Below are 17,188 nucleotides of genomic sequence, written 5' to 3'. Positions count from 1 at the left end.
ATTTCCTTTTCATGTGGCTTTTGTTACATGAAATTTGTTTATAGAGTTTTGGTAGTTCAATGAATAATGCGGAGTGGTCAAAGATTCCTAAATCTAAGCAAAATTTATTAACATCTTCAAACACATTATTTGTTAAAATATTATCAATACAGGTTGCTGACTGTGCATTTATTCTAGTGGGTTGCATGAAGGTTGCTTTGAAGCCGAAGTTTTTTTTATTAAGTCATTGAATTTGGTTGGACACACCATTGCTGTCAGATATGATATTAATAAAACAGAAAGAAACTTCCACATGGGAAAAATATATCAAAAATAAAGATTCCAAGACTTACCAAGCGGGAAAGCGCCGGCAGACAGGCACATGAACAAAACACACAAACACACACACAAAATTACGAGCTTTCGCAACTAGCAGTTGCTTCGTCAGGAAGGAAGGAAGGAGAGGGAAAAATGAAAGGGTGTGGGTTTTAAGGGAGAGGGTAAGGAGTCATTCCAATCCCGGGAGCGGAAAGACTTCCCTTAGGGGAAAAAAAAAGGATAGGTGTACACTCGCACACACACACACATATCCATCCGCACATACACAGACACAAGCAGACATATATGATATTAATATAGAAATCAGCAGCTATTACAATATTTTTCCTTTTTTCTTTATTAAGATTTTCAAGAAGGCACTTACATTTGAGCAGGAAAGCTTCAGTTGTAATCACAGAATTTTTAAAGAGGTGCTGATTTGTAAGTAGAATCTTTTAATGCACACTTTAAAATACCAACACACTCAGTAACGGATATTACTGATGGGTAGGGGGTTGGGGATGGGGAGGGATTTGCTTTGTGACCAACACAAAAAATAATTTGATAAATACAAAATTTGTTATGTGATGTTGACTTTTACTCAACATATACATTTTAAAGAGATACTTATGTGTAAGGGCATCCTGAAGCCGAAAACATTGAAAATGACATTCATTGTGAAATGGCCCATCTGCCACTGAGACTTAAACTTATGGGTTAAATTTAACACAAAGACTTACAACATTTATGGAATGTGGTAGAAGACTTCATTAAAACCAATAAATATTTTTTTTTTTTATTTTTAAGTTAGAAAATATACCTAGATTACAGTATATTCAAAAGTTGGGCACAAAGTATCTTCTCCACTCCTCCCCGCCCTCTCGGTATTGCAAGGGTGAAATGGAGTAGATAGCGGCATGATGAAAAAAAAAAAAAAAAAAAAGAGTATGACTTTTACTAGGAATCCTCAAATTGTTCTTATTAAAAACTGGTTGTAGGAAAGAAAATTCGATATAATGAATTGTTCATATTACATTAATTTGTTAAATAGCAGTGAGTTTCAGCAAACATTTTCCATAATTGTGGTAATGGAAAGTCCTGGTAGAATGTAAATAACTTAGGTGTAAAGGAAACAATGACAAAATAGTATGTGCATGAGCGCGCGCGCTTACACACACACACACACACACACCCACACACACCCCTTTGTTCATGCACAGACAGCTTCATTGTGCCTCTTGAATACACAGTGCCCAGATTGAAGTTCTGCAAATTGACAGTTGTGAAAAATTGCTTAATAATTGTTACTCTACTCTTGGCCACAGTTGGTGGCGGGTGTTCATCTGGGTGGTTAGCTGTTTGGTGGGTATGTCCACATCAAGTGTGATGCAGAAATTGCAGCAAAGCTAGTATATGACCTGACCACATACATAGCTGGCCCTTTCTCTAATGTGACAGAATGGATGTCTGGTGGAACTGGAGAATGATGTACTGGGTAGCTATATCAGACAGTTTTTGCACCTGTATTTTCCACAGGAATATAAACCGTGTGGCAAAGAATTGGGTGTGGGTGCGTAATAAGGATACACTAGGATACTGCGTAGATTGTTGGAGGGATGGGAAGGATCGTGCGTAGCATATTCCTTATTTCCATGGTTTGTGATCAATTGTTGAAGGACATGCTTCAGCTGTTCCAACCAATGACAATATTGGGTGGAACACACTGTTGAGCCCAGAATGAACAATTTTGATGGATTTTCACAACCCATATCTTCTGGTTCTCAACCCTCAAAAAGAGCTTCTCTGGGCTATGCAGATGGGACGTATCCTTTGTTCCTGTAATCTTCCTGCCTCAATCCTGATCTCCACTCTGTCTCACAATACTAACTTCACTCATCCTTCACACACATCCTCTTTGCCACAGTCTCTGCTTCACCTTTCCTTTATCTCTCCCAGTATACACGTCCATTTCATCATCATCATGCACTATGCAGACTTACTGGTGCTCTTGTCTTTTCTATTGCCTGTCTGTATTGCCTCTCTGTGCCACATTTCTGTCCTTCTCAGCTGCTGCCTCCCTCCCAGTCATCAACCGCCTGACCTAATCCTCCCTCCCAAACTCCTCCCCTCCTCTTTTCCACCCAATACATTTCTCAAGCTGCAGAACTGCAATCTTGGCACAATGATTAAATTGGCACAAGTCGCACATGTGTGTGTGTGTGTGTGTGTGTGTGTGTGTGTGTGTGTGTGTGTGTGTGTGTTTGTTTGTTTTTACACTCTAGCTCCAAAAAGGATTCTTTCAATAGCTAGCAAAGTTTTCCATCTTGTTCATGTGCCTGATGATGACTCCTTTACTTCATAAATTATTTGCAGTAATTGAGTTTGAGAATATATTCAGTACAGTTTTTAAAAAAAATCAGGTTACTTTGTTAGTGTTGTCATAATATATATTCTGTGATTCACAGTTATCTCACTTGCTTCTTCTGACTGAAATGCAGCTTATTCCTTAAAAATTTGAATATTTTAATTTCTAACTGACATATACTATTGATTAGCAATAATTCATGTGTTAACTTTAAAATTATTTTTTAAATTGTTGGATATAGGACCAAGTGGTCTATTTACATGTGTCCTTCACCATACTATTTTGGCCCAAATTGTACATTTGAACACATTCTCCTATTGTAATACACGACCTAAGTGCCTAGCCAGTGTCACGTGATTCTGTTCCTCTACAGGCCAATCATTCCCGATTGAGGGAAGAGCACATATATGATAGAGCAGTTGGCTTCTAAGCTTTTAATCAGCATTTTTGTTGGCATGACTATTATAAAGTACTGTCAGAAAAATAGGCTTTAGTAAATTAGCCCCTTAGAGCCCAAATGGTGTAACTCATATTATTCCTGTTTTGAGATATTTAATGGTGTGCTTGGTTTGTTATGAAAAAATTCAATGGTACTTTATTACTTTTTTATTATAAATTTCATCAGAATGGTTTTTTCTAATTTAGATTAACTATTTTAATAGATTTTATCCAGTTGTTGACCAATGTAAGGGCCCACATGAAGTTACAACGCTTTTAATCTAAACATCTTAACAGTTCATTTCCTATAGAAATATATATGTCAGTCAGTGGCAGTGTATGTGAATATTTCACATACTCTTTGTTATTCTTCATCAATACTATAATCTCCATTCAGTGGTCCAATGTTCTAGCATAATGAGAAGAAAGAATACTCTGAAAGTAACGTTGATAAACCAGTGTGTTGAAGACAAAGGGTCTTCCTTGTCCTTCTTCTCTTTTGCAACAGTTTTCCTTGAAAAGGTTGTGAATGGTTCACTGTTTTAGTACTGAATCCAATGCACATTTAGCAACGGCAATGGATTTTTTTCAGTGTCTGTCTTTCTTTTTATGATTAGCTTATCCATAAATAAGTAGTCATTGTTTGTCATTACAGTAACGTGAAATGGATTTTTTCCCTTGAATTGGCAATAATATTGTACCAATGATTGGAATGAAATACCTTGACCAATGTTAAGGCAAAATCATCATTGTCGGAGAATCAGGAATGGCCTCTTGCATGAACTTTTAGAATATGATTACAGTGTTATTCTGTTCACTTAAAACTTGTTTCATTAATGCTGTGGACATTTTCTAATTCCTGTTCTGTATGGAATAACTGTACATTACAACATATTTTGCAGAGGGCACTCGACTCATTTTGATGTGTTTGATCAAACACACACCAATTTCTTGTGAACCTTAAGACCCAGCCACTGCATCCCAGCATTCTAATTTGGATGATAGCTTGTGGAAACTCAAATTGTAAACATATAAATTACATTTGTAATAGGCTACTGGAAAATAGTCCTGCTGAATATTTACCTTTTCTTGTGCATTTGTTGAATGCTTGAGAATATTAGGAAATGTATCACACTGTACATACGTGTCCTTGTGAGGACCATGGAAATGCAAATTAAACTCACTGTTAAAAGTTCAACAACAATATGTTCTGCAACTGTCTGTCTTCTTTGATTTTCTACATGTTGCCAGTACAAATTATAGAACATCTTCAAGTGTTCTGGTAAATATCTTGGTTTGGTTGTGGAATCTAGCTCAGTGTAATAAGAGGGCAATGAAGCTCTGTGATCACATGCTGTTACTATGCTTCATTCTGAGTTTTGTTACTAAGAACTTCCTTGACTTGTTGTACTTCACCTTGAGACTCTCCAACTTTTACCTTCATTATGGATCAGGTCATTCTACTATCATAGATTTTAAATGTTTCCGATAAGTATTTTTTTGTATACTGTTTCAGTTCTTCCCCCAGTAGTCATATGGGCATTTTTTGCTTTACCAGGCCACATAACAATGCATTTTGAGCAGAGAGAGATATTTTCCAAAAAAGAGTCAAATGCATTTCTTTGTACACACCTAGTAATTCTAAATTTAGGAAATCTAATAAAATTATGAGGAAGTACTCTCATTATCTTTTAAAATGGGTCTATGCTTAGAGTTATTTTTTGGAGGCTTCTTGTTTTAATTAGGCCAAATGGTTGTAGGTCTTAGGCCTACTTTAGGCTACAAAAGCCGGCCAGAGTGGCCGAGTGGCTGTAGGCACTTCAGTCTGGAACCGCGCCGCCTCGGGCATGGATGTGTATCATGTCCTTAGGTTAGTTAGGTTTAAGTAGTTCTAAGCCTGTGGGACTGATGACCTCAGATGTTAAGTCCCAAAGTGCTCAGAGCCATTTGAACCATTTTTAGGCTACAACATATTAAAAGGGCAATTGACATAACTTGATTTTTAGGTTATGAATGTATCTACTATTGTTATGCCTACAATGTTGTACTTGATATTGGTGAAAGGTCTGAAACACTATTTTTTATGTAAAGTAATTATAAAATAAGAAAAACTGGCACTGGATAACTCTGAATGTGATGGAAAGTACTCAATGCTGGGTCTGTTATGTTCCCAAATAACTGGTTCCTTGATGATGTCTTTCTCACTAGAAATCTTGTTGAATCACACTGACCACAATTAAAACAGTTAAACTGGTAACATCATATTATTGGGCCTATCAGAAGATAAAATCCCACTGAATTGAGAAAATTCAAAACAGTGACAAGCACAGTGGTTTGACTCCCAACTACACCACTTAAGTTGTCAGGAGATAGATACAACAGAAACTTGGGCTGCACCTACATGGTTGCTGGTTGTGTGGGTTGGGAACACTGTTTCTATGGTTAATAGAGTTCCTCTTGCTGAAAATAATCCTGCCCCTGTTTAAAAAAAATAAGAAAATAGAGAGCTAACACACTTTGTCTTTGACCAACTCAAATTTTTATCATGGCAATATTTAGTATCTTCTTGCTGTGTAAGGTCTGAAATGTCACGAGATGGATCTGGGAACTTCTCTTCCTGCTCACCCTCTCATGTGCCCATCTCAACACCACTTCTTCCATATTTCACAATGGAAGTTGTCTCTCTATGCCGCTAGCAGTAATGACATCTACATTCCATAGACAAGGAAAGATAACTCACCAGGTTTCTCATACAGAAATTGCATTTGAATGTTGGTGATTTGAGAGAAAACTGTGTTATGCTCATGTAAGATGTAGAAATGTCCTCCAGCATGTGTCAGATTCTGACAGTGGGAGGATCATGGCCTATCAAGACTGCTGTTTAATGTTCATTGATATGTCTGCTTGCATTGCTGGAGAATGCTTGACTGTCTTGCAAATGTGAAATCTGCAGGTCCAGGAGAGCCATACTGAATGCCTTGCAGGACCTAAAAAAGCCCCAGCACCTTGGCATGATGGTATGTGGTGCAATTGGGTGCACAACACAATCACTTCTGGTTAGTGTAGCCAATAATTTGGACAACAACTATTACACCTGTGACATATGAAGGTCTCTTCGAGGTCACAGTGAATGTATCTTTCAACAAGATAACACAACACCACATGTTGCCTTTGCTGCTCCAACAATCCTCGATACAAAGTATGTTTGACTGTTACTGTAGTTAGCATGTCCACCATATCTTTCACCCACTGAAAATATCTTGCCATGAGTAGCTGGCACTATGAGTGAAAAGTGGGTTGTGTGTGGTAGAGATGGGGGAAGATTGGGGGGGGGGGGGGGGGGCATGCAAGAACAGATGGGGCCAGAAAATGAAAAATATAGAAGAACAAAAGAAACTGGAGAAAGTAATAATTACTGTGAAGAAATGCTGAGGCCAAAGACATTACAAGGACATGTCATAATCCAGTTCCCACCTGCGGAGTTCTGAGAAACTGCTGTCTGGGGAAGAATCGAGATAGCATGTGTGGTGAAGCAGACACCAAGATAACAACTGTCATATTGTACAACATACTCTGCAACAGAGTATTGTGTGTTGCCAATATACACCCCTGCCTGTGCCCACTCATCATCACTGAGATATTGGTAGTACTAATGCTCGTGTAAAGGGCTGAATAGTGTTTACATATCAGCTGATATATAACATGTGACATTTTACAAATGGCCAACACGTGTCGTTTCACAAGTAGCTGCCCCTTTGACAGTATATGGTTTGCTAGTTATATGGCTGGTATGGGTGGTTTTAGGATGGTGCATAATGCAAGTCTTGCAGTGGTGACGCTCACAGGGGTAGGAGACGTAGCTTAGGGAAATAGGTGCAGAAGGGGCTTAGCGTCTGACAAGGATATTGTGGAGTTTAGGAGGGTAAAAAAAAGCTATTCTAGGTGTGGTGGGCAAAATATCAGACAGACTGGACTTCATTTCAGGTTATGACCTTAGGAAGTCATTGCATGGTCAAAGAATCTGTTTAATACTTTCAAGATCAGGGTCATACTGATTGAAAAGTGGTGTACTCCTAAGTTATTTTGTAACAGGAGAAGCAGTACCAGGATTGGATGTGAAGACCCGAGAAATATGCTTTTGAACTAGGGTGGTGGGATAATTACGTCCAGTGATGACTGAGGTGATTTATTGCTGCAAAGAGTCTGCCTCTGAACGGATGTGTTTCCCTCAAATTCCAGGGCTGTATGCTCCTTCTGCAGTCATTTCTCTGTGCTATGGATCCTACCCCTGTGAGTGTCATCGCTGTAAAACCTCGTAAGCACCCTCCTACCACCACCGATATCACTCCTGTAACTGGAAAAACGTATGCTATCAAAGGGAGAGCCACCTTTGAAATAATACATGTTGTATACTATCTGTTATGTAAAAACTGTTTAGCTCTTTACATCGGCATGACTACTACAAGTTATCAATTAGGATGAATGGACACATGCAGAGGGTGTGTACTAGCACTACGCAGTATTCTGTTGCAGAGCTTGCTGTATAACATGACAGTTGTGACCTCAGTGCTTGTTTCACCACACGTTCCATCTGGAGTCTTCCTCGAGACACCAGTTTCTTAGAAATTTCCAGGTGGGACCTGGCATTACAACATGTTCCTGGTTCTGGCTACCCACCTGGCCTTAATTTACATTAATTTCTTCCTTCTCAGCAATTCTTCACAGTTACTATTCCTTTCTTTCCATCCTTTTAGTTTTCTATATCTTTCATTTTCTTATCTTCCTGTATATCCTTGCCCCGCCCCTCTTCCCCACCTCTGTCACTTAGATTTCTGCTCTTATTAACTCATGCATGATGTTTTGGCAGTAATCTCTGTCTTGTATATTACCCTATCTTCCACCTTTAAGCTCTCAGAATTTCAAATCTTGTCCGGTGCAGTTCCCAACACCCAGTCTTTCCTTCTCATCCTGTCTGGTAAGTCTCCCCAGACCCAGGTTTCTGGGAAATGTTTGCGAACTCTCTTCATTTTCCAAACTTCACCAGTCTTTTGCCTTCACCTCTCTTCCTTCTTCATCAGCCCTTCTGCCAGAAGAAAGATCCGCGGGCACCGAAAGCCTGCAGATTTTTAAATATGTATATTAGTGTGTTATTAGTAACAAAGGAATTTAATTCTTGTTGTTGTTAATAGTTGATTTTAAATTGTTTATTGTCCTCATGCCTCTCGTAATAAAGAGTTTGGACTGATTTTCCCCTTCCACTTTGCATTGATACATTTTACCATCTGGTTGTTCTTAAGATGATGTGAATCATCCATATACTTTTGAAAAATGGTTCAAAAGGCTCTGAGCACTATGAGACTTAACATCAGAGGTCATCAGTCCCCTAGAACTTAGAACTACTTAAACCTAACTAACCTAAGGACAGCACACACATCCATGCCCAAGGCAGGATTCGAATCCGCAACTGGAACGGTCGCGCGGTTCCAGACTGAAGCGCCTAGAACGGCTTGGCCACACTGGCCGGCATACTTTTGAAACTTATCTAACATTTGCTTGAAGGCGAATGCCACAAAATGATGGATTTACTGTCTTTGTTCCAAAAAGCAAGTTCGTGGTAATCCTCAGAACATTGTTATTGATGTATGATGTTATTACAATTGAATCTTCTTTGCTTAATTTGGGCCTCCCATGGACCACATAAATAACTGCTACTACTTTAATGTCTCATTTTTCCGCTAATTTTTCATGTGTCCAAACTTTTGAAAACTCTTGTTTTCTAGTTTAGGAGATGGGACTATAGAGCCTTATTTTGAATACTTTATATCTATGTTCTGAATTTCATGTTCTTCAATCTTCGTCTCTTTCATTTCACTTCTGGTTCCTTTGAGCTGCCTGCACAGGAGAGGTTTTTTGTGGTTAACATGTTCAAAAGTTTTCTAGCATATCCTGTTTTCATTCATCTGAACTAGAATTGGTCATTTACTCCACTCTTTCTGAGTTGTTCTTCCTATATTTGGACCACCTTTTCAAGAACATAGTTGAACGAAACTGGCATTTCACTGTCTAGCACATGTTCTTTCATCAAAAGCTTCAGTTACCTCTCCTAAAATTTTAACTTTAGGTTTAATGTTTATTAGTGATTGACAGAGCTGCTCTGTCAACAAAATCACAAGCCCTTTTGAATCGACAGAAATACAGTGACATAGGAGATGCATCTTACTGTTCTGTCTTGGATTGTGAGCTATAATTTCATGAATGTAGTCACATTTTTTTGGGTTAAGACTAAGTGGAACAGAAGAAGAATGTTCTGACAGTACTTTACAGTTACTGAGACAGAAATAACTACAGCTGGCCTGACAAATGCACACATGAAGCACCTAGCTATCAGCAGTTTTAATGTATGAACTTCATGATAAGAGACAAGTAGGCAGTAAAAAGAAAGATACACAGTTGCTGTGTGGAGAAGGAGTAATTATAAAATTTGTCGTGAGAGGCATGAAGCACAACAATTGAATCTGAGGTACCAACAGTTTGACAGTAAAGGTACAAATTTAATACTGAAACTGTAGTGTAAGCAGTTGGAAGTATGAGTATAAGAGCTAAACTTGAAATAATGTCTGAATTTAAATGGAAATAATCATTTGGCAGTCCATGCCCCTCTGGAGTGCAGAAACTGAATCACATTCTCCACTAGATTTTCAAATACCTCTCATCAAGCCCTGAAATGAGAAATATCCTCCCTACTATCCTACCCTCCCCTCTCACCCACCTATCCTAAGCCATAAGCTTGTCCTTCCCTACTCCACCCATGCTCCCACCCTCTTGCCTCATGATCACGCAGTAGACCTTGCAAGACCTGTCCCATACATCCTATCTCTACAACCTATGTGATCTACAAATTTAGCAGCAACAACTGTGCCACATTCTGCATGGGCACAACTATTAACAAGTTGTCTGTCCACATGAATGGTCACCACCAAACTGTGGCTGAGAGACAGCCTGACCACCTAGTTACTGAGCATGACACAGTACAAAATGTGCTCCACTTTAACTACTGCTTCACAGCCTGTGATATCTGGAATCTTCCCACCAAAACCACCTTTTCTGAATTGAGCAGATGGGAAATCTCCTTGAAAAGTATCTTTTGTTCCTTTAACCCACCTGCCCTCAACCTTCGCTAGTCACTGTCCTCTGCTTGCCTATACCTTTTCCTGCTCCCACTCCAGTACTACACATGCCTTCTACCCTACCATAGCATGGACATAGCCCTTTCTCCTTCTCCATTCTCCTATTCCCCCCCCCCCTCCCCAGCATAGTGTCACAATGCCACACCTGTTGTCTAGTAATTATAAAAATCCCCTTGACAGCAAACTGTGCTGTTGCCAGCTTTAAATTGTGAAGTGCAAACAGCTGCAGGTGAAAACAAAAGCCATCTATAGGGCTGTGATAACACTGAGGTGTTGCCATAGAAACATTTAAAGAAATCATCTTTGTGATTGGCTGAGGTACCTGCATGAAGTGACTGCATCCAGCCCACTGCAACTGTCAGGGATCTTCTTGTGCCAGCTCGACTATAGCAGCCTTAGACAGCATAAGCATCTTCCTCCACGCCATTATGCTATCCCTTCCCCTTTCTGCCCCAAACCTCTTCCATACTCCCACTACCTTCTCTAACTAGACTGCACAGTTGCAGTTGGGCCTTAGTGCCCAGAGACTACAGTTTGTGTGTGTGTGTGTGTGTGTGTGTGTGTGTGTTTCCTCCACTTCCGATGAAGAATGTCTTGTTCTTTTTTTTTGTTTTAATTGTGCCCCTCTGATTGAGCGCCTTTTCTATGTGGTGAGTAGCAATCTACCCTTTCCATATTGTTATTATTCCATCCTCGGCTTCCCATTGTTTAGTAATGAATAAAGAAATGCAACAGAAATCTGAGGAAGGCAGTGGGAGAGCTGGGAAAATAATGTGAGCAAATAAGGAAAAGTAAACCAACTAATATGACAAGAAAGTGATAATTGTGTAATATTACTGATAGGTTTCTGACAAAACACTTTAAAAAGTCCAGTTACTAACCAGTCCTTTTACTGTGCTTGTATGCTGTTTAATGCTCATATATTTTGTGAGTAGTAATTTATGTTCATACATATGTCTATTTGTGTTTTCTATTTTCTAAAACTTAAAAAATATATAAAATGAGTTAAACGAAGAATGGAACCTGCATTGACGAGAAAATACAGAGTGTACAAAATCTAAATACACAGAGAAAATAAACTACAAAAAGGCAAGAGGAGAAAAAACTAGCATTCATGAAAATATACTAGATGGAAAGACTATCTCAGAAAATAAGTTCTGAGAAGAATTATCCAAAAGATCTGGCTAGCGAATGGACCATCCCAGTCCACACTGATTTGCTTGAGGACATGACCATTTTTCTTTTCTTTTTTGTATTTTAGTTTTTGTTCATTCTCCTCTCTTAATACTTTGGATTTCCTCCTGTGTCTCTGCCTTCTCTGATTTGAAGTGAATTTCATTCCATCCATCAGATGTACATTCTCCTGTCCTATATCACCTTCTCACAATGAAGGAGTGCTTTAAATGTTGTATCTTTACTATTCAGTTTTTAAATTCCATTTTTAGTTTTATATTTTAATTGGAATATGTATCAGGTGTAATAATACTTAATCATTTGGTTTGATAATGCATCAATTATTTTGGGCACTAGGTTACACAATCCAGCAACAATAATGTTTCAACAGATCAGGACCAGAACTTTTATTTGACTGTATATGGTTCTCTGGCTGCAAGTAATCTGATATTCACTTTAGCAAGAGCATTCCTCTTTGCATGGGGTGGCATTCAAGCTGCTGTGATCATTCACCGCCGTCTTCTGAATATCATCATAAGGGTAAATATATTGAATTAGTTTTAAAATTTTGTTATGTAAAATAGATGAGTGTAAGCTAATGGAAAGATTTTTTCCAGTGTATATCCTGTGTATTCTTTCATGACAGTAACTTAGCACTGTTTTCGTAAATTCTATCTTTTGTGCACTGTATGTTACTATTCACTGTACAAAAGGTGGCTAATTAGAAAAAGATTTATATTATGATGGAAAATTAGTTTTAGTGTTTTATAGATGATGGGAAATGATAAAAATTATCTTGCAATCCACTTTGTTTGCATGATCTTAGTGAAATTCTTTGTAAAAAGAAAATTTCTTCTTTCCATGGCATACATATGATATAATCAGTACTGCCCATGTATTATAGAAGTATGGAGCAGATCTCCTGTTGTAAGTAAGAAGCTATTTGCATTAATACCCAGGAGTGATTTGAATATAAGCATACAGATTGTATTACTAACAGCAGATTGTAACACATTCTAGCAGACTAAATTATCACTGGATATTTTCTACAATAAAGGAAAAAATCCTATTATTGTTCTGTGTAATTTACAGGCAAAAGTATCATTTTTTGACACCACACCTCTGGGACGCATTTTGAACAGATTTTCCTCAGATACATATGCTGTTGATGACTCGTTGCCATTTATACTCAACATCCTTCTTGCTCAAGTCTTCAGTCTATTAGGTAAGAATGTAAATGAATTCAGTTTCTTTGTTGTTTTTGTTTTAAGCATTATAATTTCACATGATATTGTAAAATAATTGATGTTCTCTCACAAATTAGACACACCTACTGAGTAGTCTGTGAGGGGAATGGAGAAGGTTCCAATCAGTATGTAAGTAATAAATGTCAGTGTTACCAGTGCAACAGCTCCACCTACCCTGCAGAAAATTTCTCTTATCATACCGGTATGTCAAAGGAAATAAATCTCAGTCTGAACAGTGGCAGCAACTCAACCACCCGTAGCATTAACAATGTTGTTGTTGTGGTCTTCAGTCCTGAGACTGGTTTGATGCAGCTCTCCACGCCACTCTATCCTGTGCAAGCTTCTTCATCTCCCAGTACCTACCGCAACCTACATCCATCTGAATCTGCTTAGTGTATTCATCTCTTGGTCTCCCTCTTTTGTTTTTACTCTCTGCACTGCCCTCCAATACTAAATTGGTGATCCCTTGATTCCTCAGAATGTCCTACTAACCGATCCCTTCTTCTAGTCAAGCTGTGCCACAAATTTCTTTCTCCCCAATTCTATTCAATATCTCCTCATTAGCTATGTGATCTACCCATCTAATCTTCAGCATTCTTTTCTAGCACCACATTTCAAAAGCTTCTGTTGTCTTTTTGTCTAAACTATTTATCGTCCACATTTAACTTCCATACATGGCTAACTCCATACAAATACTTTCAGAAAAGACTTCCTGATACTTAAATCTATACTCGATGTTAACAAATTCCTCTTCATCAGAAACGATTTCCTTGCCGTTGCCAGTCTACATTTTATATCCTCTCTACTTCGACCATCATCAGTTATTTTGCTCCCCAAATAGCAAAAGTCATTTACTACTTTTAGCATCTCATTTCCTAATCTAATACCCTCAGCATCACCCAATTTAATTCAACTACATTCCATTATCTTCATTTTGATTTTGTTGATGTTCATCTTATATCCTCCTTTCAAGACACTGCCCATTCTGTTCAAACCACTGCTTCCCTTTCATGTCCCTCCAGTAATATAGCCGCCATCTGGTTTCTGTACAAACTGTAAATAGCCTTTCGCTCCCTGTATTTTACCCCTGCCACCTTCAGAATTTGAAAGAGAGTATTCCATTCAACATACTCAAAAGCTTTCTCTAAGTCTACAAATGCTAGAAACGTAGATTTGCCTTTCCTTAATCTATTTTATAAGATAAGTCGTAGGGTCAGTATTGCCTCACGTGTTCCAACATTTTTACAGAATACAAACTGATCTTCCCCTAGGTCGGCTTCTACCATTTTTTCCATTCGTCTGTAAAGAATTCGTGTTAGTATTTTGCAGCTGTGGCTTATTAAACTGATAGTTGAGTAATTGTCACATCTGTCAGCACCTGCTTTCTTTGGGATCGGAATTATTATATTCTTTTTGAAGTTGGAGGATATTTTGCCAGTCTCATACATCTTGATCACTAGATGGTATAGTTTTGTTAGGCCTGGCTCTCTCAAAACTGCCAGTAGTTCTAATGGATGTTGTCTACTCCTGGGGCCTTGTTTCGCCTTAGGTCTTGCAGTGCTCTGTCAGATTCATCATTAATAATAAGCTCACGATATTCCACCAAAATATTCAAAGCCTGTTTTGTATGTTAGACCAACTGATAATAAATATCGATGAACCAAGAGGTGCAATTTGTGCTCACATTCTCTGCCTAACAGAACACCATGTCACTGTTGGCATTGAAATGCTAAGTATTCCAAACTATGTATTAGCTACCTCATACAGGAGAAAGCGTATGAGCAGATATGGGGTAGCTATTTATGTGAAAAAGAATCTGTTCTTTAATACAATAGATGTAAAAAACTATTGTGTGGTATGTGTTACTGAAATAGCAGAAGCTGACTAGAAATTGGCAATTGTAGCAGTATACAGGACTCCATCTGGTAATTTTAAAATGTTTATAAGACTGTTAGATTCTGTGCTATTGTATCTAACAAGGAAAAATAGGGACAGTAAAGTACAGGAAATTTTAATGTCCATTTCATAGTAAACTCATCTTCTAAGGCAGAATTTGCAAATTTAATGCATACCTACTATCTTGTCTCCACTGTCAGTTTTTCCACTTGAACTACTGCCACTTCCAGCACTCTAATCGACATTATCTTTGTGGATATGAATAGAGCTAATCATACCACATGAGAAAAAGTCATAAATGGTCTCTCTGATCATGATTTGGCAAATACTCACCATTAACAACTTTATACACATCAGAGTAATGCTGATGCTCAATGGAAAACCATTAGAAGCATGAAGGAGTAAAATATTGAAGAGTCCAAATTATGTCTTCGGGAGACTGGTTGGAGGTACACTAGACTCTCACTAATCTGGCCATCCCTGGTGCATATGGGTGCCAGATTAGTGGAAGTGCCAGATTGTCGAGTGTCTGAAATTTATTTTATTCATTTAGTTTGTTTTTTATTTATTTGGAATACATAGGGGATATAGTGTACTGTACTTTATTAAACTGAAGGATACAATTTTAAAAGATAGAGGACATACTTTATAAAATCCAAAAATACATTAATTTTCAAAGAAAACTTAGTCCTTGTGTGTATACGGTACATAATTATATAGTCATATCACTCACTATGAAACATGCCCCTAATTTTTAACAGTTGCAATGATGATACACAACGGTGGCATGCTTTACCATGCAACCGCTTTACAAGCATTACATTGGTACTGCATGTATCTGGTTGTTGCATAATGTACTCCAGGAAGACCTTGGCAGCTTCAGCAACAGCAGTGTGAGACATCTTCATGCTCTCTCCTTTTGTGTCCTCTTCTTCATCACTTTCATCATTACTTTCTTGCACACTTTTGATTATTTCTTCATCTCTTAAAATTTCCTCATTCAGCCACTTAGCAACATATTTATCAGGAATTTCTTCTCCTCCTGGAAGGTTGTGGAACATGTCAGTGTACAAAGTAATTGATAATTCCGAATTGACTGGCTCATTGCTGACACTCACTACTGGATCCAACTCAACATCAATGGATGGCCACAATTTCCTCCAGCTCTTCATTAAGGTAGCACTCTCCACTTTATCCCATGCTTTGGCTGCTTGGAAAACAACACCATGTATCTTAATTGTTTTCCATGCCTTCAGCATAGTTTCGATAGAGCCGTTTTCACTTTTTTTCAGCAAGTAGATGAGAAGGGAATGTCGATAATGAAGTTTAATTGATTCCAAAGTTCCCTGGTCCATGGGCTGAATCAGGGCTGTCACATTGGGTAGCAGAAAGAGTGCTTGCACATGTATACCATCGGACTTTATAGAAACATCTGAAGGATGTCAATTGTAAGGATAGCTTTCAGTTGAAGCTTTTTCTTCTTTAGCTCTTTTCTCACTGCTGGTACAAATGTTTCATGGAACCACTGAGAGAATATTTATCAGTCCATCCACGCTTTTTGCTGAGCACAATACTGCAGTGGTAGAGTGGATGTTGGAATTTTCCAATCACCATAAATGGTAGTTTATGACTCATTTGTATTATAGTTGTCATTAATGTCACACGCTGTTTCTGTTGCTTGTTACCACGAACTTCATTCTCGTTCTTGGCAGCTAATGTTTTTGAAGGAAGCATCTCGTAAAAAGAGTCCTGTTTCATCAGCATTATACAAGGCATCAACAGTTAAATCTTCTTCCTCTAATATCTTTCGTATCTTGCTTACAAACTCATCACGATTCTTATCCTTAGCTGAGCGACTTTCCCTGGTGACTGTCTGCTGCCGAATGCCATGACGTCTTTTCCAACATGATAGCCAACCTTTGCTTGCTGCAAACAAGTTACTACCATCAAGTTGTTTGTTAAGTGCAGCTGCTTTTGCCTTTATAATTGGGCCTCTGACTGGAATTCCTTTACTGTATTGTTGTATGAACTATCTATAAACAGTTAAGTCTGCTTCATAATTCTCACTCTTTTGCATAACCTTCTGCTTTCCCAACTCACTATCCATTTGTTTTGAGTACTGTCGAATAACATCTTTCTTTTTGATGTCATAAATACTTGTTCGTCCAACATTGAACTTAGCAGCAATTGGTTTTCTGCGAAGAAACTCAATTTTACGTACCTAAAATTTCGAGTTTTTGCTTGAAGTCTAGTCTAACATATTTCCTTTTGGAAGACATGATTCTGAACTGTAAAGAAAGCTACTATTTCAAATACAGTATATAAATCATTGTTTAACTAAGCACTGTTGCGCACGATAATTCATTGTCCACGTGTTTTTGGATGTGCGCTGGTTTACTGAGAGGCCGGACTACTGGGGCCGGCTTAGCGAGAGACCAGTGTCTGTTTATGTTGCAGGTGATGATAATAAAAAATATAATTTATTTACTGATGTCGTTCCAGGTATATTTGAAAGTGTCTTCACAAAAAGGATCTATAGACTACAGGACAGGCAATCAGGCAAAACACCATGACTCACCATAGAC

General features: G+C 38.2%; 1 protein-coding gene across 2 annotated transcripts in view; it reads left to right on the top strand.

The window, feature by feature from the left end:
- The window catches only part of LOC126342120 (ATP-binding cassette sub-family C member 10), a 371,444-nt gene that overhangs the window by 221,325 nt on the left and 132,931 nt on the right, over window positions 1–17,188 (top strand). For both annotated transcript variants that reach the window (XM_050001827.1, XM_050001828.1), the window contains 2 exons: window positions 11,818–12,000; window positions 12,553–12,685. In XM_050001827.1, coding sequence (XP_049857784.1) covers window positions 11,818–12,000; window positions 12,553–12,685 — 316 coding nt within the window. The remainder of the gene's footprint in view (window positions 1–11,817; window positions 12,001–12,552; window positions 12,686–17,188) is intronic.

Source organism: Schistocerca gregaria, chromosome 1, assembly GCF_023897955.1.
Source record: "Schistocerca gregaria isolate iqSchGreg1 chromosome 1, iqSchGreg1.2, whole genome shotgun sequence".
In the NCBI taxonomy this organism is placed as follows: Eukaryota; Metazoa; Arthropoda; class Insecta; order Orthoptera; family Acrididae; genus Schistocerca; species Schistocerca gregaria.
The sequence above is the reverse complement of the archived record's forward strand: the minus strand, read 5'-3'. Positions and strand labels throughout refer to the sequence as shown.